At 41.8% G+C, this 26,844-nt stretch overlaps 1 protein-coding gene across 1 annotated transcript in view; it reads right to left on the reverse strand.

Moving 5' to 3' along the window:
• Positions 1 to 2,105: 2,105 nt before the first annotated feature.
• LOC309702874 (serine/threonine-protein phosphatase PP1-beta catalytic subunit) overlaps positions 2,106 to 26,844 on the reverse strand; it is a 31,582-nt gene continuing 6,843 nt past the window's right edge. Inside the window, exons 2-8 of the mRNA XM_082527501.1 lie at positions 14,509 to 14,640; positions 14,126 to 14,356; positions 12,956 to 13,060; positions 11,992 to 12,063; positions 9,972 to 10,123; positions 9,614 to 9,748; positions 2,106 to 2,657 (exon numbers count right to left, since the gene is read on the reverse strand). Coding sequence (XP_082383627.1) covers positions 2,553 to 2,657; positions 9,614 to 9,748; positions 9,972 to 10,123; positions 11,992 to 12,063; positions 12,956 to 13,060; positions 14,126 to 14,356; positions 14,509 to 14,640 — 932 coding nt within the window. The 3' untranslated portion in view covers positions 2,106 to 2,552. The remainder of the gene's footprint in view (positions 2,658 to 9,613; positions 9,749 to 9,971; positions 10,124 to 11,991; positions 12,064 to 12,955; positions 13,061 to 14,125; positions 14,357 to 14,508; positions 14,641 to 26,844) is intronic.

A 26,844-nucleotide genomic window follows, 5' to 3' on the forward strand; every position in this document is an offset into this window, starting at 1 on the left:
TGCGGTTTCTGTTATAATAATAAAATAAGGGTTTGTGAGATTTGAAAAAAAGTCATCTTTTTATTTACATTTTAGCATCTCAAGTCTTTCAGATTGAGGATTAAAGTAGAGCAGGGGCCTGTTCTTCGTACCTCGCTAAGTAAGTTAGCTGGATTTGATTGTTGACGATTTCGCCTGATCTTGGATCGTTCGGTTCCCCGAAGCTCATCCGGGACTTGCTGTCATAGCAACAGAGCCGTAAGCGTAAACCTGCTCGGGAGCAGGTTTACTTTATGTAAACAGGATTAGATCGCGGCCACGCAGGTATGTCCGCTTCATTTATACGAAAGCAACAGCGATATTCCACCACTGTTTCACCATAAATAAATAACATCAATGTAACTAAAGATAATGCAGCACCTGATCCTTTTATTGATGTCACACAGATACATACAGGTCATTTCCTAAAAAAGGGAAATGAACTATTAACATTCTATTACATGTATGTGATTATTACAGATGTAATTCATATTTTAGAGTAGTAATTGCAAATCACTTCGTGTAATCAAGATGAGAGACCACGGCTATAAAAGCGAAGGTGGATTTGGGAAGTCTGTCGCAGTCATATCCTGTCCGTATACGCGAGCCACCCATTGCGGAAGGTGCAAGATTGATAAGGAGAGTCCTCAGAATTCAGCGTATATTGCGGGACAGACAGGATCCTTTAGCTCAGCGCGACAGTGTGCTCATTGAGAGATATCGATATTCCCGTGAGGGTATTATTCACTTAACCAACTTGTTGACGAGGGGGTGCAGGACCACCACCTGTCTTTTTTTTCCTCTGCCCTTTTCTTGGTTGCTGTTATGAACAAACAAACAGATTATTTCAGGGTCTCTTTCCAAGAGACGAAAAGCAATATAAGTGATAAATATTACCATTCTGTAGAATATTCTTATATTTCACTTTTACTTGTTCCCATGTTCTAGTGGGTCCTGTTGTGGCTCTAATGTGAAAGGGGATATAATATAACAATATAATATAATGTAATACAATATTGGATAATATAGTGTAATATAATAAATCTATGAATAAATAATAAAGTGAATGAATAGTGGTATTGTAAAGCGCTTTGGGTGCCTTGAAAAGCGCTATATAAACCCACTCCATTATTATTGTTATTATTAAATTACTTACGAGTTTAATTTGTCAGCAACTTTCTGCCAGCCCTCTCTCCTTGCTTTTGCAGCCTTTGCAGTGTTCCCTTGCGTTTTAATTAAACTCTGAAACTCCTGAAATCCCTCAATCAAGAGTTCTTGCTCTGCTGCCGGAAAATACCGAGCGCGCCCCTTCGACATTTTCGCCGACCAATCAGCGGGTTGCCGATCAATGTTTCTACTATCGATGCGTAGCCCCTTTTACGACACCCAGTGATGTCACATTACTGCGTCCAGCTGTACTAATCGTCAACAACAGGTGTGTTCGGGGAACCGGATTAGCGAGCTCACGGTTAGCGCGATGGTTTGGTCTTGGATGTGTCATTTGATCTTGGATGTAGTGAGCGACGTACGAAGAACGGGCCCCAGGTCAGATTATATCTGTGGGCCTCGGTGGTATAGTTTAACATGTGGCTTTAAAAGAATGCCTTACTCAGCTGAAATAGTTGAAACAAACAAACCAGTTCTTTGTTTCATGGATAACGTTCAGATTGAGCTGACTTTAACGGCTGAAATAAAATAAAGGCATATTTATATTTCTGTAAAGGTTTTATAGTCCAGGACGAGCAACAATTCAACTTTCAGATAAAGAAGTGGCATACCAGACAAACTTGGGTTCCTCATACTTGAGAGAAGCCTTTACTTGCAGAAAAATGAGCTCATTGTTCTTTAAAAATAAACAGAATCTGTGTTAGAAGAACCAGTTTAGCAGGAGACATTATCAGATCAGTTTAAAAGTTAGCCTTAGCCTGGCTAAGCCAACGAGATAGACTATCGCTGTAACTTTGAATTCACCGATATATTAAATTTGAGGATCTCTCCCTTGTTGTGGTGTTTGTGTCCCTTTGAGAGTTTAATGGGCTCTCTCGTGAGCTGGTTAGACTTCAAGAACCACACAGAGCCTGCAAACATTTCTTCCCTGTATTATTTATTGAAAACCCAGCAGTTGCCATTAATACCTGTTGTGTCTGTACAGGCAGGGGGGGTAAGGAGATGTGGTAAACTAAATTAGCAGTCATTCTGTTCTCAAAAAAAGGAGAAGAAAAACGACACGGACAAAACAAAAACAAAAAAAGCACTCCGATATGCTGCAGAATGACCCCTTGTATTGTTTTCTCATTTCTCTTAACACTTTGTTTTAAAAATGTTACACAGATGCAGGGGGGCTGGGGGGGTGCACGGAGGAAGAAGGGTGACAGCAGTTCAGGGGATGAAAAATAAGGATGCAAATGAAAGTCTGATTTGGGTGTGTCTTTTAAAAGAGTTGCACTGATCCGCTCCTCTTCTGCCAAGTGTTGCCTTTACTTATTCTGTGTGGTGAAACACGAAACGGTGGTTGACGTCTCCGTGCCTCTGCTTCATCGTTTCTTTGGAGGTTGGGCTGTGCGGGGAGGAGTGACGGGTCGACCGGAGTTCATCCCTCCATACTGGTACTTGGCCTTCTTCTCAGACGGCTTCAGGATCTACAACACGCAAACAGAGCAGCGTTAGCTTCAACTTTCCTGCAGTGAGGTGATGGCGCTAACCACGACACTATAGGATTTTTAGATTGTCCCAGATGAACGATGATCAACGTGAAAAACGATTTTTTCAAGATGAAAAACATGAAAAAGTCAACATTTGTATGAACATCTTTATGGTTCAACACAGCCTGAAGCTTCTTGTAATTTCTTTAGTTTTCAGGAAAACTTCTCCAGGCTCCTTTAAGGACATCCTGCCACGTGTTTTAAGATAAGATAAGATAAGATAGAACTTTATTAATCCCCCGGGTGGGTTCCTCTGGGAAATTCGACTTCCAAAAAGCACAGCAACGACCGAAGTTACAGTTACAGAATTTTTATTTATTTAAAAAAAAAAATATATATATATATATATATATATATATATATATATATATATATATATATATATATATATATATATATATATATATATATATATATATATATATATATATTTTTTTTTTACGACTAATAATATTTTACGACTGTCAAATATTTTTCATAGATTCAAATTTGTGTTTTTGGCCGTTAGTGACAACGTGCCTACAAGTTCAAGCTGGCTGTTTGAATGATTCAAAGGTCAGTGTTGAAACGGCTCAAAAGACAAACCTTCCTCTGAAGATGGTCAGATATAAGAACTGGACTAAAAATCAGAACTAAATTTTAAAAAAGTAAACTGGATAACTATCGCTCATGAACACTTAAAAACTAACAGGAAAGGACTTCCGGTCGCTAGGGGGATGTAGCAGGTAGAGGAGAAGACTGCTCCGCTAACTTTACCTTTTCCACTCCTAAACCAGCCAATTCACAACAAAACTATTGAACTGCGTACGTTTTATTTTACGGTCTCCGAAATTGGTTTTTCCTCGTTCTAACATGGCCTCGAAACGCACTAAAGCGGCAGAAAAGGAGGACGACGCACCTAAGCTGAACATGGCGGCCATCTCCTCCCTTCTGGAGCAGCATAGGGAGGTATTGGCCAGCGACTTCAAAACATCTTTTAGTCTACTGGAGTCGAAGTTTGACGAAGTCCGCTCTGCGGTGGAAGACCATGGCCAGCGGCTCGGATCTCTAGAGCTAGCAGCGGACGACTTAAGCCAGCGGGTTAGAGATCTCGAGGACGTTTGTTCCAATCTCAGCGAATCCAACACTAAACTTCTGGCTAAAGTTACGGACTTAGATAGCCGAAGTAGGCGCCAGAACCTGCATATCCTGGGACTCGAGGAGGGCGTTGAAGGTGGGCATCCCACAGAATTCTTTGCAGGTTTGCTCTGCGAGATTTTCGGGAAGGAGAGGCTCCCGACCCGCCCGGAGATCGACAGGGCCCACCGTATACCTGCCGCTAAGCCAGCCCCAGGTCAGAGACCGCGACCCGTAATTATACGCCTTCATCGGTACCAGGTAAAGGACTTTCTTATCCGGGAGGCCCGGCGAGGAGGGACACTAGAATACCATGGTCGGCAGATCCGCGTGGTGGAGGATTACTGCCCGGAAGTTTTGAGCAAGCGAGTGGAGTACCGGGAAGTGATGTCCGAGCTGTACAAACGGGGTCTCAAGCCCGCTCTGCTGTATCCTGCACGACTTCGCATCACGTCTCCTGACGGCGCAAGACGCTGGCTTCATTCGGCCGATGAAGCGAGGCGGTACTTGGACGGCCTACCCGCTACAGCCGAATCACCCTGAGAGCCTGCTTATCTGGTGTTGACGTTTGTCCGCGGGTCAGCCCTGTGAGTAGATTGTCCTGGCTATCTTCGTCTCCTGGGATGTGGAAGGACTTTCGTTCATATCCAGGCATTACCGACGTCTCTTCCTTTTTTTTTTTTTTTTCCCCCCCTTCTTCTCTGCTATTTACTAGCTGGGGGGCTATTCATATCTCATTGCTTCTATTGTCCCCAAAGTTGATCATTGGTTCTGTTGTGGTTCTATGGTGACTGCTTTAACAAATTTCTACTGCTCATAGAGGAGTGTTGTGCTTACTGTAATCATCGTTATGGGAGCTAAAGTCTGTTCTTAGTGTTAGACAGGAAGAGTTTATTGTTCTGGAGGGTACACAATGTGTGTTTTGGAGAGCTTGCTGCTTTTTTCCTTGGCAGCTGTCTTGTGGGTGGGGGGGTGGATGGGGAATGGGGGGAGGGGGGAGACATCCTTCAGAGCCGGGGTGGTTTTATGTTGTTTTGTCAAGTTGGGGGATCCGGGAACCATTCTACTCTCTGTTTTAGTCGCTTGCTTGTCATTTTTTTTTGTACTCTGTTTTCAGCTGCACCTGTTTTCTTACATTTCCAGTGCGGGACTATGGGTAGTCGCTTGAACTTTGTAAGCTGGAATGTCAAAGGTTTAAACCACCCTGTTAAAAGAAGGAAGGTGCTCTCACACATAAAGCAGTTTAAAGCAGCTGTTGTCTTTCTTCAAGAAACACATCTCCGTGATTCGGATAACTCTCGTCTTATGTCCCGATGGGCAGGGCAGCACTTTCATTCCACCTTTCAGGCTAAGGCCAGAGGCGTTTCTATTCTAATTGACCAAAATATTCCTTTTGAGGAACATAATGTAATTTCTGATACGAGTGGCCGGTACGTTTTTGTTTCGGGTAAACTCTGTAATACGAAAGTTGTGTTGGCCAACATATATGCCCCTGATATTGATAATGTAGCTTTCTTCCAGCGTGCTTTCTCGTTGTTGCCTGATCTGAGCTCATATTCTCTTCTACTTGGTGGTGACCTCAACTGTTGGCTGGACCCTGTGTTAGACCGATCCTCCCCGAATCCCTGCACTGTCAGTAAATCTGCTCTTTTCATCCAATCCTTTTTATCTAACTGTGGTGTCTCTGATGTTTGGCGCTGCCTACACCCCCACAGAAGAGAGTATTCTTTTTTCTCACAGGTACACCACACTTATTCTAGGATCGATTATTTTCTTATTCATAAGCAGCTGACTCCATGGGTCCGATCCTGTGAATACCAGACCATAGTGATATCAGACCATTCCCCTGTTGTGCTATCAATGAGTTTCCCAGACATCCCTCAATCCAGACGACACTGGCGTTTTAATTCGACTCTCCTGGCAGATGTAAACTTCCTGGAATTCATGAAAGAACAAATAAACTTGTTTCTTAAAACGAATACCGTAGGAGAAACTTCTAGCTTAATAATTTGGGATACGCTAAAAGCCTTTCTTAGGGGACAGGTTATTTCCTATACTGCTAATATGAAGAAGAAGGCCTGTATAGAACGACTCGATTTAGTCAACCGAATCAAAGAAATAGATCTGCTCTATGCTAAGGTAAAAAGCCCAGACCTATACAATAAGCGCGTGGAGCTTCAGACTAAATTTGAGCTCCTCTCAACGCACTCAATTGAACGTCAGCTCCTGAAGAGTAAGAGTTTGTTTTATATTCATAGCGATAAATCGGGTAAGATGCTTGCCAGCCAGTTAAGGGGCTTCCAGGCAAAACAACATATCACGAAGATTAGAATGGCTAATGGTAATATCACTTCGGACCCTTCCAAAATTAATGATACGTTTAGGGCTTTTTACTCCCAACTTTACACCTCCGAATTCCCGCAGGAAAACACTTTAATGGATAACTTTCTAAAGACTTTGAATGTACCTATGCTTTCCTCTGATAGTAAAAACAGATTGGATGAACCCATCACGCCAGAGGAGCTGAGCGCAGCCATCTCCTCATTGCAGCCTGGGAAATCCCCTGGCCCTGACGGCTTTCCTGTAGAATTTTTCAAAGCATTCTCACCCTTGCTTTTACCTCAACTACATTTAACCCTTTCCGACTCATGGAAGTGTGGTAGACTTCCGCCATCCTTTTACGAGGCAAGTATTGCTCTTGTCCCAAAGAAAGGTAAGGATCCTGTGGAATGCTCATCCTTTAGGCCAATCTCTCTATTAAATGTTGATACTAAAATTTTGGCCAAGGTTTTGGCGCGTAGGCTGGAAAATATTTTGCCCTCAGTTATATCCGAAGATCAAACAGGCTTCATTAAGAATCGTTACTCTTATTCCAATATCCGCCGACTATTGGATGTATTATACACCCCTTCCAGTCAGGGTCCTGAGTGCATTCTCTCCCTAGATGCGGAGAAGGCATTTGATCGGGTAGAGTGGAAATATTTATTCACGATCCTAGATAAATTCAATTTTGGATCGAAATTTATTTCATGGATAAGGTTATTATATATGTGCCCTAACGCTTCAGTTTTTACTAATTCCATACAGTCGCGGCCTTTCAACCTCCAACGAGGAACCCGTCAGGGATGCCCCTTAAGTCCTCTTCTTTTCAATCTGGCTATAGAACCACTCGCCATTGCACTCCGCAGCTGTGGGGAGATCAATGGGATCCGGAGGAAAGGTGCTGAACATAAAGTATCCTTGTATGCCGATGATCTTTTAATTTTTATTTCAAACCCCAAAATATCTATACCTGCAATGTTATCCATACTTCGCCAATTTGGCCAGTTTTCAGGATACAAGCTCAACCTATGTAAAAGTGAGTTGTTTCCTGTGGATGGAGGGGCACCAGTGTTTGACTATACTACCCTCCCCTTTAGAATAGCAGGGAATCAATTTACATATCTAGGTGTAATTATTACAAGGACACATAAGTGTCTCTTCAAAGCGAACTTCCTTCCTCTGTTAAATAATGCAAAAAAACATCTGGCACAGTGGTCCCCTCTCTCCACCTCTTCGGTGGGAAGAATCAACTCAATCAAAATGAATATACTTCCTAAATTTTTGTATCTCTTCCAATTGTTACCAGTATTTATCCCCAAATCCTTCTTTGATTCCTTGGACTCAATTATCTCATCTTATATATGGAGGGGTAAACGCCCTCGATTGAACAAGGCTCAACTCCAAAAACCCAAGAGTCGTGGAGGCCTGGCACTGCCTAACTTTCGATATTACTATTGGTCAGCAAACATGCGCTACATTATATCTTGGCTTTACTTCCACAACAAGGGTAATTGCCCATCCTGGGTGCTCATGGAGTTGAACTCGCCCACAGGCTCTTCTGTCCTGGCCCTGATTGGATCTTCACTCCCCCTTCCCCCAAACAAGACAATCGATAACCCAGTTGTCTGGCACACGGTGAGGGTGTGGGCTCAGATGAGGAAGCATTTTGGATTAACAGGTTTCTCCCTTCTAAGTCCAATTTTTTCTAACCCCCTTTTTCAGCCATCACTATCTGATCCTATATTTCGAGATTGGCATGATAGGGGCATTACATGTTTCAATGATCTATTTTTTGACAATACTTTTGCATCTTTTGCCCAGCTTTCTGAAAAATTTAATCTCCCACGTACACATTTTTTCAGATATTTGCAGACCAGACATTTCCTCCAACCTCAGATTCCAAACTTTCCGGTAGCACCAGCTGCAAGCCCAGGGGATATGCTCCTCACCCTAATCCCAACACGTAAAGGGTTTATCTCTCTTATTTATGACAGGCTGGTGAGCATGAACGGTTCTTCGATAGATCGGATTAAAACGGCCTGGGAACAAGATTTAAATCAGTCCCTGTCTATGGATACATGGGACTTAATACTCAAATTAGTTAATTCCACGTCCCTATGTGCCCGCCACTGTCTTTTACAATTTAAGGTTGTGCATAGGTTCCATCTCTCCAAAGTCAAACTATCCCGTATGTATCCGAACGTTGACCCCACCTGTGATAAGTGTGGGAGTGCGGAGGCTTCCCTTATTCATATGTTCTGGAAGTGCCCTAGCCTCGAAGGATTCTGGAGAGATATATTTCAGACCTTATCCCTACTTGTTGGACACCATATGGATCCTGATCCTTTAGTTGCGCTTTTTGGCACCACTGGAGAGGCTGATGCACGGTTGACCTCGTCACAGCGTTGCATGCTCTCCTTCGCCTCCCTTGTAGCTAGACGTACAATCCTCCTAAGATGGAGGGGTGCCCCTTTGCCCACCCAGGCTCAGTGGCTGAGGGACCTTATGTACTATCTGAGCCTTGAAAAGATCCGGTATGCGATTAGCAACAACAGCGGTAAGTTTTACAAGGTGTGGGGGCAATTCCTGAAATACTTTTCCAGCCTCCAGGCTACAAACCCGACTTCCAGCATTGCTCAGTAAATCCTCCCCCCTTCTTCTTCTTTTTATTTATTTACTTATTTATTTATTTATTGTTAGTCGTTTGTGTGTTTTTCTTATTTTGTTCTTGATTTATCTGCGATGTTGTTTTTATTTGTTTGCTTCTTTTTTCTTGCTTTGTTTGTTTGGTTTTTTCCTTCCTGGTCTGAGGGATAGGGGTTCTAAGTGTTGTGGGTAGGGGATAAACTGCTGGAAGCAATTATAAGACATGTGAGTGTGTCATTAATCTGTATTCTGATATTTCAGTTTTAACAGTCGCTGTGAAACTTGCTTGTTTGGTGTTTGTCAATTCTGCGTGTATTTGCTTTTCTTTGTTGCTTCAACTCAATAAAAATATCTTTGAGAAAAAAAAAACTAACAGGAAAGCCTGACTTCTTAGAAACAAAATATACAGAAATGAGTGTTGACTCCACACTTTTGCACAGCTATGTATATTGCAATTATATTCCAGTTAGCTCCTCGGTAGGTTGCTGGAGTTTGGGGGATTCTGTGGATGTGTTTAATTCTGCAGATAATGTCATTTATTCAGTCATACGGTGCAAAGCAGGAAACATCAATAAAATTGCTTTGAATCATTTAGCACCATAGTGTGATCTCAACTTTTGTCTCTGCTCACTGGCTGTGTTTAACCATCACTTCTAATATAATTATTGATTACTCATTAAACAGGGATGAAAAGCACAGGATGGATGGATGAGAAGACATTATGATTTTTACTGTGCTTCCTAACGGGGCTTCTCAGATGTAACCACAGATTATATCCATGTTTGGCATTCAGTATTATGTCATCATACCTGAAAGGAGCACATCAGGGTTTCATCCACGCTCATCATGCCACCAGCGTTGTCGAACTCTCCACAGTAGTTGGGAGCTGAGAAGAGCGTCACAAGCTGCCGCTTGGCAAAGAACTCATAACCATCTTCTACCACCTGGGGGTGCCAGACACACAGATACCTGAAGGTGAACAACTGGCACTGCCCTCATACAAACACTCATCATAATCATGATCAGATTTAAAGTACTGCTTTATGCAGATATTGAAAGCTGAGGCACATGTTGCTAATGGATATGCATTTCCAGAAGTTTCTTGGATAGAGCGTTTGTTTTCTGTGCGGTTTAATGATTTTTATACCAAGTCGATGTGCATGTTACCTGGTGGGCTCTACAGATGAGATCCAGATCATGGCGATTGAGGAACTTGCTGACCACATCAGCTCCAAAGGTAAAGGAGACGCCGCGGTCGTTCTCTCCCCAGCCCTGGACGTCCTTGTCCGGGTCAGACCAGAGCAAGTCGCACAGCAGGCCTGGAGAGGATAATTCACAATGTGAAACATCTCAGCTGCCACACATTCATCTTCATTCTGAATCCAGCCTCTCTTAGACCACAGAAGTCAACTTTTTGTCACATTTATAGTCTGAATGTCTCATCCAGACACACAGAGTCACCCTGAAAGACCATAAGAGGATCTGAGAGACAGCCGCTGCCAGGGTCTGAACACTGGTTGCCTTAAAAGGACAAGAGGCAGCAGCTTTAATGAGGAGGGGGGCAAAGGCACAAAAAGAAGCTTTGCTTGCCTTGGCTCACCACCACCGAGACTCAGCCTCATGTGTTCTGAAAAACTCTGAACCCAAGTCTAGCTAAAGAGTTACTGAAACGAGAGCTGCAGCACAAAGAGCATGAGGTGATGATGATAGATGAATGCCAGCAGATCTGATCAGACCTGACATGAAGACCAGAGAATATTCAGACATTAACTGGATTACAGGGACCTTAATCAGTGCTGTGTTTATCAGCAGTGGCAGAATCTCTACTGAGAAATAAAGCAACAGAAAAGTGAGGGCTAAGAGCAAGCAGTCATATCCTGAGGGTTATTTATGAAGCTTGATGAAGGTCTGACCTTTAGGAAGACTGCTTCTTCAACAGGCTGTCACTGCACTTTGTGCAGAAATGCAGAAATAAATAAATAGTGTCCAGTGTAGGTGTTGGCGATTTCCTGCATTTAGCTGCATTTTTATGCAACAGTTGATACTTTTCTCTATTAATAGAGTGGAAATCCTTTTATTTAAGTGAATGAAAACAAAAACCCAAACAAGGCCAGAGCTGACATCTCAGTGTTTACTGGAAAACACTACCAAGTCTAAACATTTCCCTCATTCATTTTTCCTCCTGAAGCAACACAGCTTTTTGTGTTAATGGCTCCAAACATCCAGTGAGTCTGACATCAGCCTGCTTTCGTGTAAAAGTAGAATGGGAGGCAGCCTTCAGTTTTCAGGCCCCTCGTCTATGGAACCAGTTTGGATTTGGGAGACAGACACCATCTCTACTTTTAAGATTAGGCTTAAAACTTACGTTTTTGCTAAAGCATATAGTTAGGGCTGGATCAGGTGACCCTGAATCCTCCCTTAGTTACGCTGCAATAGGTGTAGGCTGCTGGGGGATTCCTATGATGCATTGAGTTTTTCCTTTTCAGTCACCTTTCTCACTCAACATGTGTTAATAGACCTCTCTGCATTGAATCATATCTGTCATTAACCTCTGTCTCTCTTCCACAGCATGTCTTTATCCCATCTTCCTTCTCTCACCCCAAGCGGTCGCAGCAAATGGCCCCGCCCCTCCCTGAGCCTAGTTCTGCCGGAGGTTTCTTCCTGTTAAAGGGGAGTTTTTCCTTGCTCATAGGGGGTCACATGATTGTTGGGTTTTTCTCTGTATGTATTATTGTAGGGTCTACCTTACAATATAAAGCAGCTTGAGGTGACTGTTTTTGTGATTTGGCGCTATATAAATAAAACTGAATTGAATTGAATCCTTGTTATTTTAAGTTACCTGTTTAAATGTGCGTGTCATACATCAGTTCAAACATATCAATCCCTGTAGCTGATGTGCATATAGACACACATGTTACTGAAACTCTTCTGCTCATGTTTAAATGTGTGATTTAAGTGATCATGTGCTTATGTAAATCCCAGATATACTTGTACCTTTAGACTGTTTAGTACGGGAGAAACAACAGTAAAAAGGCTCACATGCGGGTCAGTTTAAGTTGTGTATCCACTGCATGTACACCTGTCCATTTCACACTGGGTAAAAGTAATCATCAGAGGGTTATTAGTTCCTCTGACAAAAGAGAGAAGAAGAGAAAATGGCCTGCTGTGTGAGAGTGTGCTGACCTACCTGTATCTGGCACGTCTGTGGGTCTCATGATGCGCCTAATCTGCTCCATAGACTGCAGGTCAGGAGAGAGGCCTGTGGGCGACACAAACACCCTTGGGTAAATCTCTTCAATCTCTACTCCTGCGAGGATGGAGGTATTAACTCATATCAGCGCAGCCAAAACTTGTTTTGAACCATTTACTTCACATCCGATTAGTAAACCAGAAATACCAGAAGCTCACGAGAGCCGTGGACTTTATCTTTCATTTTGGGTAAGTGATGTGAGAAGAGCTCAGTGCTGACCCACAGTCTTCACAAAGCCCCAAGGACCAAATAAGAGTGTCACACTAAAGAGTTGTTACAATGATAAAACATGACAAAACATTATACAGAAGCCCGTCTATAAGGGCAGGCTTGTAAATGCCAAATGGGGAACAGATTGTGATGATCTAAATGTAAGAGGAAGTTTGTCCCCGCTGCATCATTTTGCCATGCACACAATGACCTACAAAAATAAGCTGTTCACAACTAGTTGGAGTATTTCTAATTGTACCAAGCAAGACTGGATTTTAGTTTTGTCTTATTTCAGTTGAAGGCATTTAAAGCCACCAGCTCTTAAAGCCAATGATGCAGGAATGCAGAGAATCTAGTTGTCTGTGTTTCCTTTGACTGAACAGAGCATAAACAAGCAATCAGCATAAGCCTTGTTCTGGCTTACCTGACCGAGTGGCAAACGATAAAACAAAATACAGCAAGTCCAAGTACTCAGCCCTGTGGGACCCTGCATGTAATGTTCATGGAGTAGGATTGTCCACAGTGACATTAATGCAAAGACTGAATATTTGAGGGTCTTTCCACATCTATATGCTCAACCTTCCACTACCCCCAAAAGCTGCCTGGTTCCTAACGGGGCTTTCTAAAGTATTTTTCAAAGTAGCAATAATCTGGAGACTAAACAGTAGTTACATTGTTTCAATATGAATACCTCCGTGACAGCAGAAGATCTTCTCATCCACGATGGCGGCGATGGGCAGGCAGTTGAAGCAGTCGGTGAAAGTTTTCCACAGTTTGATGTTAAATCTGCGTTTACCTGTAACATCAACACGACAGTGTCAGCACGACCATATAAGGCTGTTTCAAAGGTCTTCCAGCTCCGCCTCCAGTTTAATAGATTTAAGACAGTCCTCTTTACACTGGAAGACACAGACGATTTTTGATTTTTATTGGTTTACAAGTGCCCGTCAACCAAGAGCAGTGCTTGCAAGCCAGCAGATCTGCTTGCAGTAACAACATTTTTCCATCTCAATGCTGAAAAGCTTTCACAGACAAGTAGTCCCTTCTTTCCTTCATTTGGGTAAAAGGACTACTGTGCTTAAGGAAATCTGAGATTTGAATGTACACTTTACACAAAATTTGTAACAAAAAACTACCTTTGTGACTACTCATCAGGTGCTGCTGTTGGAATGAAAACACTGGCTATCGGAGGCTAATATGGAGGCAGCTTACTGACTTACTTAAAGTAATGATGAGAATTGAATGCCATTTTTTTAAACCTCCTTAAATCCCGCTGCACTCTCCATCAAACTGAGTGAACTGGTTCGTCTGCCACTGTGCAGCATAACAAGTACTACCATCTCTAGCTGCCTTCCAACACCGTGACCAAGGGACTCCATCCGTGGGATGAGCGACTCACTGGAGAGACATCTGACTCTATTAAAACTGTCATCTGTCACAAAATACTCTGTTATTGTGGCATTTGCATGGAAACACTTTCCTTCATGAAAGCCTGCAAGACCAGTTCAAGTGGCAGGAAGTGGCCTCAGAACCCCTTTAAAGAATAAATAAATAAAAATAAAATAAAATGCAGTTAATAGGGGAATTAGTAGGAGCTCTATTTATGAGTTACTTTCACTCATTTAATTTTACATTTCTATTTTATAGTGAAACAATTCAAATATCTAGAAAAAAAAAGGGGGGGGGGATAGGATTGGGAACATGAACCATCAAATTACCATTTTTGCCTGCCTGCTTCCTGATCACCACTTTTGTTTCACTCAAAAGTGTTTGTGTGTTAAATCACGCACAATGGAACGGCAGCCACCACAAAGAACTTAAGAGGAAATAAAAAGTGTAACTATGAGAGCAGGATGCTCACACTCGTCATAGAAGCCGTAGATACGGTTGATGGAGGCACACTCGTGGTTGCCCCTGAGCAGGAAGAAGTTCTCGGGGTATTTGATCTTGTATGCCAGCAGCAGGCAGATGGTCTCCAGAGACTGCTTCCCTCTGTCCACGTAGTCTCCTAGAAACAGGTAGTTAGCCTCCGGAGGAAAGCCGCCATACTCGAAGAGCCTCAGCAGGTCTGTGTACTGTCCGTGGATGTCACCTGGGGTTGGGAGCAGAGGGGAACACTTTGATCCAGAAGGCAAAGAGGAACGTTCTCCAGTAATAATAAGCATTGTTATATCTGTTTGTTTATTTGCAATAGGCATCACACTCTATACTATTTGTGCCTTTGCTGTTCTTGATAGTACTGACCACAGATTTTGAGAGGAGCCTCCAGCTCCAGAAGGATTGGCTGACTGAGGAAGATCTCCCGGGACTTGATGCAGAGGCCGCGGACCTCCGCCTCCGTCATCTGGACAATCTTCCCTGGACGACATCCTCGCACTGGGGAAGGGAGAGCAAAAGCTGGGTGAGCTTAAACTAAACTTCGACACCAAGCTTTCTGATGATGTGAAAGTCAGTTTTAAGGAGTAAGCTTTCCCAAGGAGACTGGACTCCCCTGATTTTTTCCTCAGGGTTATGATTGTCAAATAACTTTTTGAATTAACTTCAAACTAAATATGGGAGGACCGTGTTTAGTCAACAGGAGGACGACAGAAATAGCCTGTGTGGATATTGTTGATGTCAGTGTTTGTGGATACACTTCCTGTTGCGTAACAGAAAAGAGAAGGAAGGAGAAGGGGGAAGGGGGGCAGTCACAGTGGTCAAGTGACAAGAAGCCCTGAAAGTTCGTGAAATCGGCAGATGTACACATAACTATTATGAAAGCCAGCAGGTCAATATTACATACAGATGAAGTGAGGATGACTTGTTAATTAAATCAAATACAAATACATCATTTTTGAAAAAGCATTATTTTGGAACAATACACTGTTACACAATTATACACTTACTCTTACTATACCGTCTTAAGATTACAGGAATTAATGTACACACACGCAGATAAATTAAAGAGTAGAAATGCATTTCCACATTTTGCTGCCATCCTACATTCTCCTACAAAAAGATCAACAGCTACTACATAGACAAATTTATTCTTCTTGCTTAGCAACAATAAGGACCAGAGCTGAGCAAGACTGCTGCTGTCAGGTGACACCACGGCAACATGAAGGAAATCCAAGCCGGTGTAAAACACTAGTCCATGAGTGGATCCCAAGAATGTGGTCAGAAGGATGCAGCAATAACACAGCCAGAAAGGCTCGTTTTTCTAAGGAGGAAGTGGCTTGAAAGGGCTGAGTATCAAAGGTGTCGTGTGTGTGTCCTGCAGGTGAATCCCTTTGATCCTGAAGGAGAAGCAGCAGCAGCAGCAGCATGTGTGCACATGTGCTGCATGACCCTGCCATTTCTGCCTGGAGATCTTAGGCGTGGACTATAAACACTCTTGCACTGCAGCCAAATACATCCTGTGATCACACACGCCCCACTTGAAGGGCTATTTTTATGACTGCCCAAAAGGTGAACTTTTTTCTAGTAAACGAGCAAAAAGAAAAGCAATACCATGCAAAGACTGTACGTGGTTTAAATACTAAACACATTCTCTGCCACTGATCCTTCCATAAGCACACACACAAGCAAGATGTGTTTGTGTGTCTAGTGTTGAGTGATTTCACACCTCTGCTTTCCAGCTCGGTCAGGGAGGCCCGATATAGGATGGAGACACAAACACGAAACCAGAAGCACCTGCCCGAGAGGATAACCCTTCATCACAGGGTTAAGCTGAGGCGGAGCAGGAAACACACACGCACGCACGCACGCAAGCACACGCTCGCACAGAAAGAGAGTGCGATCCAGTGACCTTGACTTCAGATTGTACCATTATAAGCTTGTGGGGAGGTATCCCAGCATCCTTTGGTCCATCACTTGTGCACTGCAGCTTCACCAGTCAAGAGAAGGAAAGAGCAGGATGTGGCACCCACATCTGATTACCGTGGCAACCCAGAAAGACCAATTTCCAGCGGGAGAGGTGTTGGCGAATGGAGCAGCAGCTGCATCTCACAGGGAAAAGGAGGCGATTCGCAGATTAAGTGTCACCTCCACCAGCCCACGCCCTGCATACTAACACTGCTGCATCCGACAGCCGTGACGGAGACCCAACAACAGGCCTGCCTGTATCCGCATAGTTTGTGATTCCGGTCAATTACTTAGCTCAAAATAATTTACTCATGAGGTTTTTACACACACACACACACACACACACACACACACACACACACACACACACACACACACACACACACGGTTTAGAACATTTGAAAATATGTTAAAAGTCAGAATGTATCCTAAATGTTCAGCTCACACTCAGGCTCTAAAGTGAGTTACCGAGTACCAGTGATGCATGCAGATGTAATTTATTGCACGAAACACTCTGTCCAACCTATTGCTTAACACGTGTAACAGCCGTGGCAGCCACAGGCAGTGATGTGCGCCCGTCTTTTGCGTGAATATTCATGGGGAATATAAAGAGCAAACCACGTGAGAACATGACAGCTGACACATTGTGGAGATTCTTTAAAATCCGCACAGTTTGTAACTCAGTATCAAAGTTTGCCTTCTAAATGGCTTCTCCATAACCACCACACATTTCACTTGATTCTGCCCTCCATGATTAACTTGCACATCATTAGGGGCTTTGCATTTTTGCAGAAAAACCGTCAGATGTCAGTTATGTGTTTGCTGACATCACATGGTATGATGGGAAGCATGGGTAGTGTTTTGCAGCATTTGTTTTACCCATGCAAAGCATTTCAGCCTTTCACCAAATTCTACACTTACAGCGAAGAGAAATAGGTAACGAGCAGAGAGAGAAGATCTATGCCATAACAAAAGTAACCCAGTGAATGATCCTTCCCCCCCCCTCTGGCAAGAAGACAAATAAGAAAATTTATAGTTAAAAGCTAAACCTATAACATTAAACTTGGGTGAACTCAGGGCATACAGAAAGAGGTGCTCAAATACATCAGGTAATCTTGAGTTTAGGCTTAAATTTTAGCTTTCTTTTTTTTTTTTTTTTTTTTTTTTTTAAAATCTGCCTGAGAAAAATGCTACTTTACTACTCCTCATCTTTTCCCCTGAAAATTCAGTTGTTGTCAACCTGCTGGACACAGTCCTTCACAATGACATTAGAGCCAAATGAATACACAGTGTTAAGGAGTAGTGGCATGGTCTCAAACAGCTGTTTGGTTTCACTCACACCACAGCCCATCCATAAACTGGCTTTTCGACATGTTCGTGCTCAGAGATGGTAAATGTCATGTTCAAGAAACCTCTAGTACATTTTCCTAATTTGGTCAGCTCAGGTCCATGTGCCTGAGCCACCACAGTGGAGTTTGGTCACACCCTCTTAAAACAGTATGCCAGAGGAGTTCATGCAATCAAGTGCCTGCTGTCAAAATCTATTCACCAATTTGCCTCTTCCTAGGGCTGCTCAATTAATCGAATTTTAATCACGATTACGATCTGGGCTTTCAACGATCATTAAAAATGACTGAGCCGATTATTAGCCCCTCCCTCATTTATCCGCGACACCTTAAAGGCCGGTCCGTGAAAATATTGTCGGGCATAAACCGTCCGTGGCGCAAAAAAGGTTGGAGACCGCTGATTAAGAGGACCCGAGGGAAGCTCAGAAAGCTAAGCAGAAGTTATTTGGAGAGTGACTGCCGTTGGTTGAAAAGAGTTAAAAAAAAAAAAAAAACTTCAGTGGTGTTGCACACTATTTTATATTATTTTTTTAAAGTCATTGTTAACCCTTTAAAGCCAGTCAGAGCAGCACGCTCCGTTTTGCGTAACTATTTTTAAATCCCTGTAGAACCTGAACCGTGTAAGCTAGCGCAATAATTTGTTTTGCATATGAAACCGGAGGAGCTGTACTTACATCTGATGCCATCAGCTTGTCCTCGGTCACGGTTTCCTTCCACATATAGCTTTGCAAAAACTGCATAAAAAGCGCTTGCAGCAACAAAAACATAATATTCCAGAAACACGCTTTGCCGTTCCTATCAGCTGTTCGTAACACTTCCCACAGTGAAATGATGCACATGCTGTTTTGCAAATTTGCATCATAGGATTGTTTTTTGTTTTTCCTGCAGTATATAAAAATTGCTGTATCTCCAAAATAAAACTATGAAGACACTCAAAATAAATTTCCTGTGGTGGGAAACTATTTTTTGCAACTTTATTGTATTTAAAGTTTTGAGGGATAAACCTCTTAAACTTCTCCAAGTAGAAATATATGTAAACAAAACAAAAGCGATTTTCAATTTTTTTTGTAGTTTATTGCACTTTTTTGCAATTTATGTAATTACTATGCACTTAATGCATACATATTATTAAAATATGGGCTATAACAGTTGTATTGATGTATAGCAACTTGAAATGCTCCCACAAATGGCACTACAGCATGTAAAAAAAAAAAATAATAATAATATAAGCTCTGGTGGACTTGGTTCTATAGTAGGTCTTAAAGGGTTAAATAAATATCGTCAAATAATCGTGATCTCAATTTCAGTGAAAATAATCGTGATTATCATTTTTGCCATAATCGAGCAGCCCTACCTCTTCCTTCCCCTTCCTCCTTTAATCTCCATCTTTATTATCTTTATTTTTCAAGTTCCATTCCTGGCTGTGGCTGACTCTCTGGGTCACCCTCCTCCGCCTCAGCAGTGAACTGTGCTGACGTCAGAGGACAGCTCTGCCTCATACCCCTCCCTGAGTGCATACCAGACAGCTCACAGGCCTTTTTAAACCTTAACATCTCAGCCTACTGCAGCCTGAGAAACATGCAGCCAGGGAATCTACACGTACCACCAAAACCCAAAGAACCTTTCTAGTACCAAGTGTGGGGAACCAATTTTGGATGAAAAAGCGTCTGTGAAACTAAATGCATCAACACAGCTCACTAGAAAAGTTCAGTTCAGTTCATTTTTATTTCAAACATATACATTCACCAACATTTCATAAAAATCTTTCCATGCAGTTGTAAAAGTAAATCATGATACACTAAGCTGAAGGAAAAAAATTAAAGTTTAGCTAATGTGACCCTCTGGATTTAAGGCTTGTTGTCAATAGTTAAGTTTTTAAAAATACAGAAGCAAAAATTGTCTGCGAGATGTCTGAATTTATCCAGAGTCCTGTATTGAGGTCTTGTTTTGTCCAACCAGCAGCAGTCCAAACCTGTTTGGCTCTCAGGACTATTATTCGAAAGCTACTCTGGATCACTGTACTTAAAACTGCAATATGGCATTGGATATGGGACAGGGCACTCCCCCAGTGTCCCTTCCACAGCCTGAAATATACATTTACTAATTAAAAAACCAGACAGGTTGCACTCCGAGCCATACTTCAACTCCAGTGGCTATACTAGAGACATTATTAGGATTGTGTTTATGCAAGCAGCAGAGCACAGACCCACAGTTAAACTTGTTAACACTGTGCAATGGTTTACCCAACCCGTAGTGAACATAACTGGAGACCAGTCACCTGAAACAGTATTGACATTTGCTTGTTTTTACCGTTTTAAATATGTTATCATTTTGATTTCTTCTAACTAGTAGAACCCTTTGCTTAAAAAAGTAATTAGTTTGAATGGTAGACATTTAAATGTTACTTATAAACTATAAAGTTGTAAAGCTCAGCAACATGGCAACAAGAGACCATAAAAAATATTTTAATGACTATAAATGAGTGAGTCTAAGAAAGTTTTTGTTAACTTGAAGGCGAACGACTGAATTGACTACCAGTGAGAGGTGAGGATGCTGGCGATTCACATATTGACAGAGTAGTAAATAGAGGACAGGGTTACCCAGGCAACCAGACCCTGGATGGACCACTTCAGCTTCAAAGAGATGTGTGATGAGCACATCACTCATTGTGTGGACATATCATTAGAAACAACCTAACGTTCTTTGGTTGTCATATTTCTAGGTACAAACTGGGAGGGGTTTTTTTTGTTAAATAAAAACTCTTCCTGCCCAGCATTTTGTGACAGTGACTCATTAAATATTTGGGAGGATCTTAAGAAAAACCCAGCCATCTATTGAGCTGCGTAATAAACCACACCAGAGAGGTGTTGCCACATAAAGCAACAACGTGACAGGGTGTGTGAGTACACAGTCAAACCTTACATAGTAAGGCCAGGCTTGCCCGATCAGTTTTGCAAACATATCAAGGCCAGAGCTATCTGCAGAGTCAACAACTGTAATCTTTGTGGACTGTGTTGCCCAAAATTGATGGTAGTCTAATATTAACCACTGACAAAAGTGAACATCTTCATATCTGAGAAAAAAAAAAAAAAGAAATAGAAAAGCACTGTTTTTGAATCTATAAAGGAAAACGTGGTCGTTCTCTAAAGGAAGGGGTTTGGTTGAGAGTGATTTCCTCTGCTTCGCTGGTTGTAAATGACTTGCCAAGCGTCAAAGAGGTCAACTATTTTTCCATTCATTTAAGAGAGGGCTTACTTGAACAAAGAGCCAAAGAGAGCGAGTGAAAGATAAGTTAGTTACAGACAGATTCTCCTTCTGGAAGGCATTGCCATATATGGCCGCTGCTGTATGAAGGAAGTAGTCAGTCAGGACAGAGAGGGAGTGCTTGAAGGCTCTGCTGCATGTGATGGGAATAGAAACAGGCTAATGAAGCGCAGGCCAGAGCTCGCACTCAGGGCCACAACAATATAATGGCTGTCAGCTGCACTGGAAAAGCGCTGCGTAGGATACATCAGCGAGAAACACGCGCAGATGTCAGCGCAAACCATAAGCGTGACTACTCCAAGTCAGCAAATTCTACTTATTTTTCCATGAGATCTACATTTGTAATCCTTAATGCAGGTTCAGTATAGGTCTATATATAGCCCAGTGTTATTATACGTGCTACTTGATTATTTTGTTTTTCCTGGGTCTGAAAGGATTGTTTGGAGTGGTCATGTTGTTTCACTGAATCAGTGTTTTTGAATCAGTGCTGAGTCACCGATTAGCTGACCAATGAATTCGTTTTAATTTTATTTTTTTTAAGTAACTTGTTCAATACTCCCTGTCAACTGAAACTGTTCCAAGTTCATCACAGCGGAGTTTCCCGAGAACAATCGGGCACAGGCATCAGTGAACTTGGCCTCAGTTTACCCGACGTTGCACTGAGCGTACAGTACCAGTTGTGACAATTCTCATCTCGACTCAAACAGTATCTTACAAATGGTGCACTTTGTAGTGAAATGTAAATATACTCAGTTATATAAATGTCTGTGAAAAAAAATGTCATCACAACATTGCTCCAGCAATGCCACATGTTTACGTTTCCTAGTACGTGCAACAATAGATAAGCCCAAGCATATCTGACAACAAGAGCCCTGTCTCGGCTTCCGGTGATGATGTAGTAGTGACAAAGGTAGCTATTTAAACAACCTCCAACAAAGCACATAACTTTGCAAAATATGCAAGACAATTGTTCCAGGTAAATGTGGAAACAATACACTTGTTTCACTACTTGAGACAAACACATGCTGTCAAATGCAGCCTGGCTATAAAGGAAAGATACCAGCAGCTGGAGATGTGTGACGCAAATGTAAACAATTGACTCTACAGAGGATTGCTGGAGCACTTTCATTCCATAAGACAGCAGCAACAAACAGTAGATGAACATCACTGATGTGGTTGCATGGTGGAAAATAGAGCCGTTTAGTTATTTTAGTTTTAAACTAAAACGTTAAGCAGTTATTTTATACTTCCAAGGTTAGGCCACCTGAGTTCTTACGTTGACTAGCTGTGTTACCACTATAATGCTACTGCTGCTGGCACCTGGTTTTCACACTTCAAATTAGGAAACATGTCATGATGGTATGTTTTTTTTTTTTTGTTTTAAATCACATTGTTTGTAAACATATCATAAAATATAAAGTCCATATTGCCCACAGCTACACAGCACTAAGGAACTTTTAACAGCACATTTGCAGTACCTGGACCTAGCATAATTAGTCACAGCACATGCCACTAGTATTGCTGCTCTAATAAGACTCTGATGTCTTATTAGACATTTTCACACAACTCAACACAGGGAGCTCTTTTGAAGTTGCTCAAGTTTCTCTCTGAATGGTGTCTGGTTTCTAAGGGACTCTTAAGATTGCAGTGTTAGCGTGAGCCAATTTTTCCCCAATAGATCATGCACATGGGCCGAGGGGGTGAGCCGACAAAGCCAGCAGAAGCTATAAGACAGGTAGGCTTCACGATAGTAGTAAAACATTTTTTTCCCCTCATATGTTTAGGTTCTGGGTCTTCTACACTGGTTAGTTTAATTATTATCTATATAATTATCATTATTAATATTATCATTATACCTATTGTTGCTGGTGTTTTTGGTTTTGTTAAGTCTGCAAAGGCAAAGAATGTTTGACTTTGTTGAACTTGCATTGTAGTAAGACCACTCAAAACATTGGATGGCCCTTTTGGAAGGTTTCTGTGCTGGAGCTGGCACATGACCATTTCAAACTCAATAGGTAGCATGCTGCAAGTACGCATCTCAATATCAACTTGAAAAACATAAACAAGCTTTTCAACTCGATGGTCTAACACCACAGTCCCACATTTAATTTCACCACCCTAGCTCTCTTGCAAGGTATCACCTGTCAAATAAAGGCACTAAAAAAATTACCCATGACACATCAGCATTATGGCTTAGAAAGGTAGTGCAAAGCTAAAACTGAAGGTGACTGCAAAGTCTATGTTTTGTAAGTATGCCCACATGTCACAATTCACACTGTCAGTTCATTAGTGCCACTTTCTGGTAACTTCAACTTTAACAGAATATCTCTCCTTTTCAAGAAAAGGATTCAAAAGTTCTACTGGGTAGACTCATGAATTTAAAGCAAGTATGACTGTGCATGTTTTTAGACACTGCAGCACCAAAAAAGATGCCGTGTCAGACCTTTTTTAGCCTTCCTCTTCCATTCACTCCAACTGGGCACAAGGCCAGCAGCTCTCAACTGCTCCTCCATCCCACTCTCTCCCACACGGGAGAGATGGAAAACAGTGACCCCTTAGTGAACGAGAAACACAAAGTAACTCTGGCAAGAGGAGCGGGAGCCACTCTTAACTCAGAAATCCAACTGCGATGGCATTTCTGGGCAAGCTTTAGATTTTCAGAGGACGTTTTGTTCGTCTCTAAGTGCCACAGTGAATGGCAGTCTTTGTGGGGCGAAAGAAAGGACGAAATTGAGAGGAGAGACTGGGGGAGATATAAAAGGAGACACAGCTATAGACAGAGAGAGTGGGAGAGATGGAGAGGAGTAGAGAAACGGGAGAAAAATGTAGGCTGACACTGAAGCTTGAGACCCTGCAAACGAGGGACTGAATAGAAGGGAGGGTTTATAGCTAGGCAGCTGAAAAGCCTGGGTGAGCTCTCTGTGCCATGTTTGGTGCCAGGGGGTGAACGCTCCCCGCCACACAGGCTCCACCATTGTTGTTTCCATAACAGAGTGCCACGCCAGCACCCTGAACACCACGCAACACAGCAGCAGTCGACTACATCTGACACAAACAAGCAGGGTGACAGCGAGGAAACAAATATGCATTATGAATAGCTGTAAAATAAAAATTGAATCCAGGAAAATAAAAATAAAAAAGTTACTTTAAATGGCTGTCAAAGTGCTTCAATTTCAGTTCAGACGGCGATGAACTTTCCTCACACAGACACCCAGATGCTAATTAAAATGATAAAACCTCCGAACTGGTCAAACCGATAGAAATTTTGAAAATAGGAACACAAGCAACTCCTTGTAAAAACAATTAAGAAACAAATTCACGCTGCCTGAAAAACAAAGCTAAATACAGCAAAACACATCAGTCAGGATTTACACTGGCTCGAAAAATCCTAATGCCCAAGTTTGAGATAACAGGTCTCACGACGGTGGCTATCCGTTTTCGCTTCCTGATTCAGGCTCTTTCACACGTCATGACTCTTTTCAACATAAAATGATCCCTATGAGTGTCGTCTACACCAATCAGACATGGTATCAGAAGATGCAAAGCTGGTCGCAAAAATCTATAGAGAATACTTTAAAAAAAATAAAATAACAGTAAAATGCAACATTGTTGCAAATAAGAAAAGAGATCAATACCACTGAAACTTGTTATTTTTGGGATTTAGTTCACAGAGGAGTAACATAGAAGTACTCAACAGCCATGTGACATTTTGCATATAGTACAGGTATTTGCACAACAGAAAAGTATTTGTGCAAGGGGTAACAGCATGCCCGTCTTCATTACTCACTGTGTTTATCAGACACATCTTTACCCAAGTGGAAAGCAATAGTTAGGTTGCTGTTGGCATTTCCAGTATGTCTTTCAGAAGATGTCTGAGTTAATGTTGAATGACTCACATTAGCAACCACTGCGTTGCTTTGCTTGGCCATTGTTATGCTGCGATTCGTCACGTGTTTTCTGGAACTTGAATAAGTTATATATTGCTTTGTGGCAACTTTACAGCACTCGCTGAATTTGTTCTTCATCACTACTTGCTCTAAATCCAAAGCATTTTCAAATAGCAGATGATGATCCACTTCCAGGATGACTGCATTTGTTCTTTACAGTGCCAGACATTTGATTTTTGTATGGCTAGTCGGTTATCTATAGCATATTGCTGACGCCTATCCAGGAAACTTCACATTGCTCAGTGCAGGGAAAAGGTGTGACTGGCATATGCAAGCATCTCAGACAGTAATTTATTGAGTGTAATTGCAGAATAGCCATTTATCGGTTAATTCCAGTAGTCAGTGACTACTATGACTTATATCCAAAAAGTCTTCTTTAATATGACTTCTAAAGCTTTTTCTTTAAAAAAAAGAAAAAAAAAAAAGAAAATAGCTTCAAGCTTCATACGATAGCCTTCATAAAGGCTATCGTATACTCATATTAAATGTCTAGAAAGTATATGGTATGTGGTATCATCACCACAGTAAAATATCTTACAGTTAGAGGCCATCTAAACAATATGCAATTAAAGATGCACTACACTCTTCTCACTGCGCATTTTACCCCCTTGGCTTATTTGTCATTGTGCTGTTGTCATCTTTGAAAACTGTAAGGACTAAATGGTGGCTCCTTGGTAAAGGAGTGACTCAAATTCAGGAAACATGGACATCTAAACACAAACACCTTTTAGGAGATTTTATGTTCCCAATTTGACAACAACTTGGCTGCTGTTTTTGCCCATAAACCAAGATGACCAAAAAGAAGAAGAAAATAAATAAAAATTCCATCCTACCTCCCCTCTCCCTTACTGGCTGATCCATGGGGCTGTGGCGTTGATTGTGCCACATAAAGCCTACGGGCCACCTGTGCTGGCAGCCCAGACAGAGGGCTTGTTGTCACTAAAGGCCAGCCAGTGTGGGCTTAACATGTGTATGCTGGAAAAGCTGGGGCCTGTAATCGCTGCTTTACTCGATTGCAGCACAGAGACACAGTACAGCAATGGTTATAAACTAATGAGGAGGAGAAAGAGGAGGAGGGGCAGGTGCAGAGAACTCAACAAACAAACAAGAAAACACAAGGCTTGGCCAGTAAACTGTGCACAGGAATGTAGGGAAGGAATACCCGCAGCTTATATGAAGCATACTAGAGCAGGGCGATATGACCAAAAATATTTATCACGATATACTTTTGAAAATTTGCGATAACAATATAATTGACACTAGACAAAATACTTTACAACTCCACAACTTTATTAGCGCAAAATACAAAACATCAATGTAGTTTCACTTAAACAAGCAGCTGTTTTTTATGTGCATTAAAGTTATATAAAAATTTAACAGTGCAAAGACAAATTCCTTGCTGACAGTTTAACCAAAAGGCATTTCCAGTGGAAATTGGCCGACAGATCCTCAGCATAACCGTGTATAATATCCACAAAACTTAAAAAGGATGAGTATGAAAACAAATGCACCACGCATGCGCGTTTTATCTATATTCTATCGCGATATTTCATTTTCTTATCGTTGCCCAACATTATACCGGTATTACCGTGAACAGTATGATATGGCCCAGCCCTAAAGCATACTACTGCTTGCTACTGTGTTAATGCAAATGTAAGATTTCTATAAACTCTAAACAATTCCGGGTCAATTCAGATGTGATCTAACTAACCACAGCGAGTTGCTGCGAAATCTGACACGAGCTGCTGTGGATCATACAAAAACAGTAGACGGCTGATTGATTTCAAACAGACCATGGTGTCATGCAATCCTGTGTAATGTGGCTGCATTGCTATTGATCTTTTCACCTCACAATAATACCGCATTACCACCCTTTGATTAGACACATAACTGTTTAAACCGTACTTCTTTTGTTTTTGTTTTTATTTTTATAACCAGGAACACAATACATTAGGCAGCTGTGGGTAACTTTGCAGTGTTAGTAATCAGCAGTGCTTTAAAAAAAATAAAATATGCATGCAGGCTCTGATGCAACACAACAAGCTTGATCCTGCATGACCACACTGGTGTGGCTTAATACAAACATTCAAACTGGGATACCACCGTTCTTACATGCAAAACAATGACAGACAGGACTCTCGTGTCCTCAGGGAGGAGTGCAAAATATGACTGCATAACAT

Source organism: Aulonocara stuartgranti (genome assembly GCF_965226115.1).
Source record: "Aulonocara stuartgranti genome assembly, chromosome: 3".
Lineage (NCBI taxonomy): Eukaryota > Metazoa > Chordata > Actinopteri > Cichliformes > Cichlidae > Aulonocara > Aulonocara stuartgranti.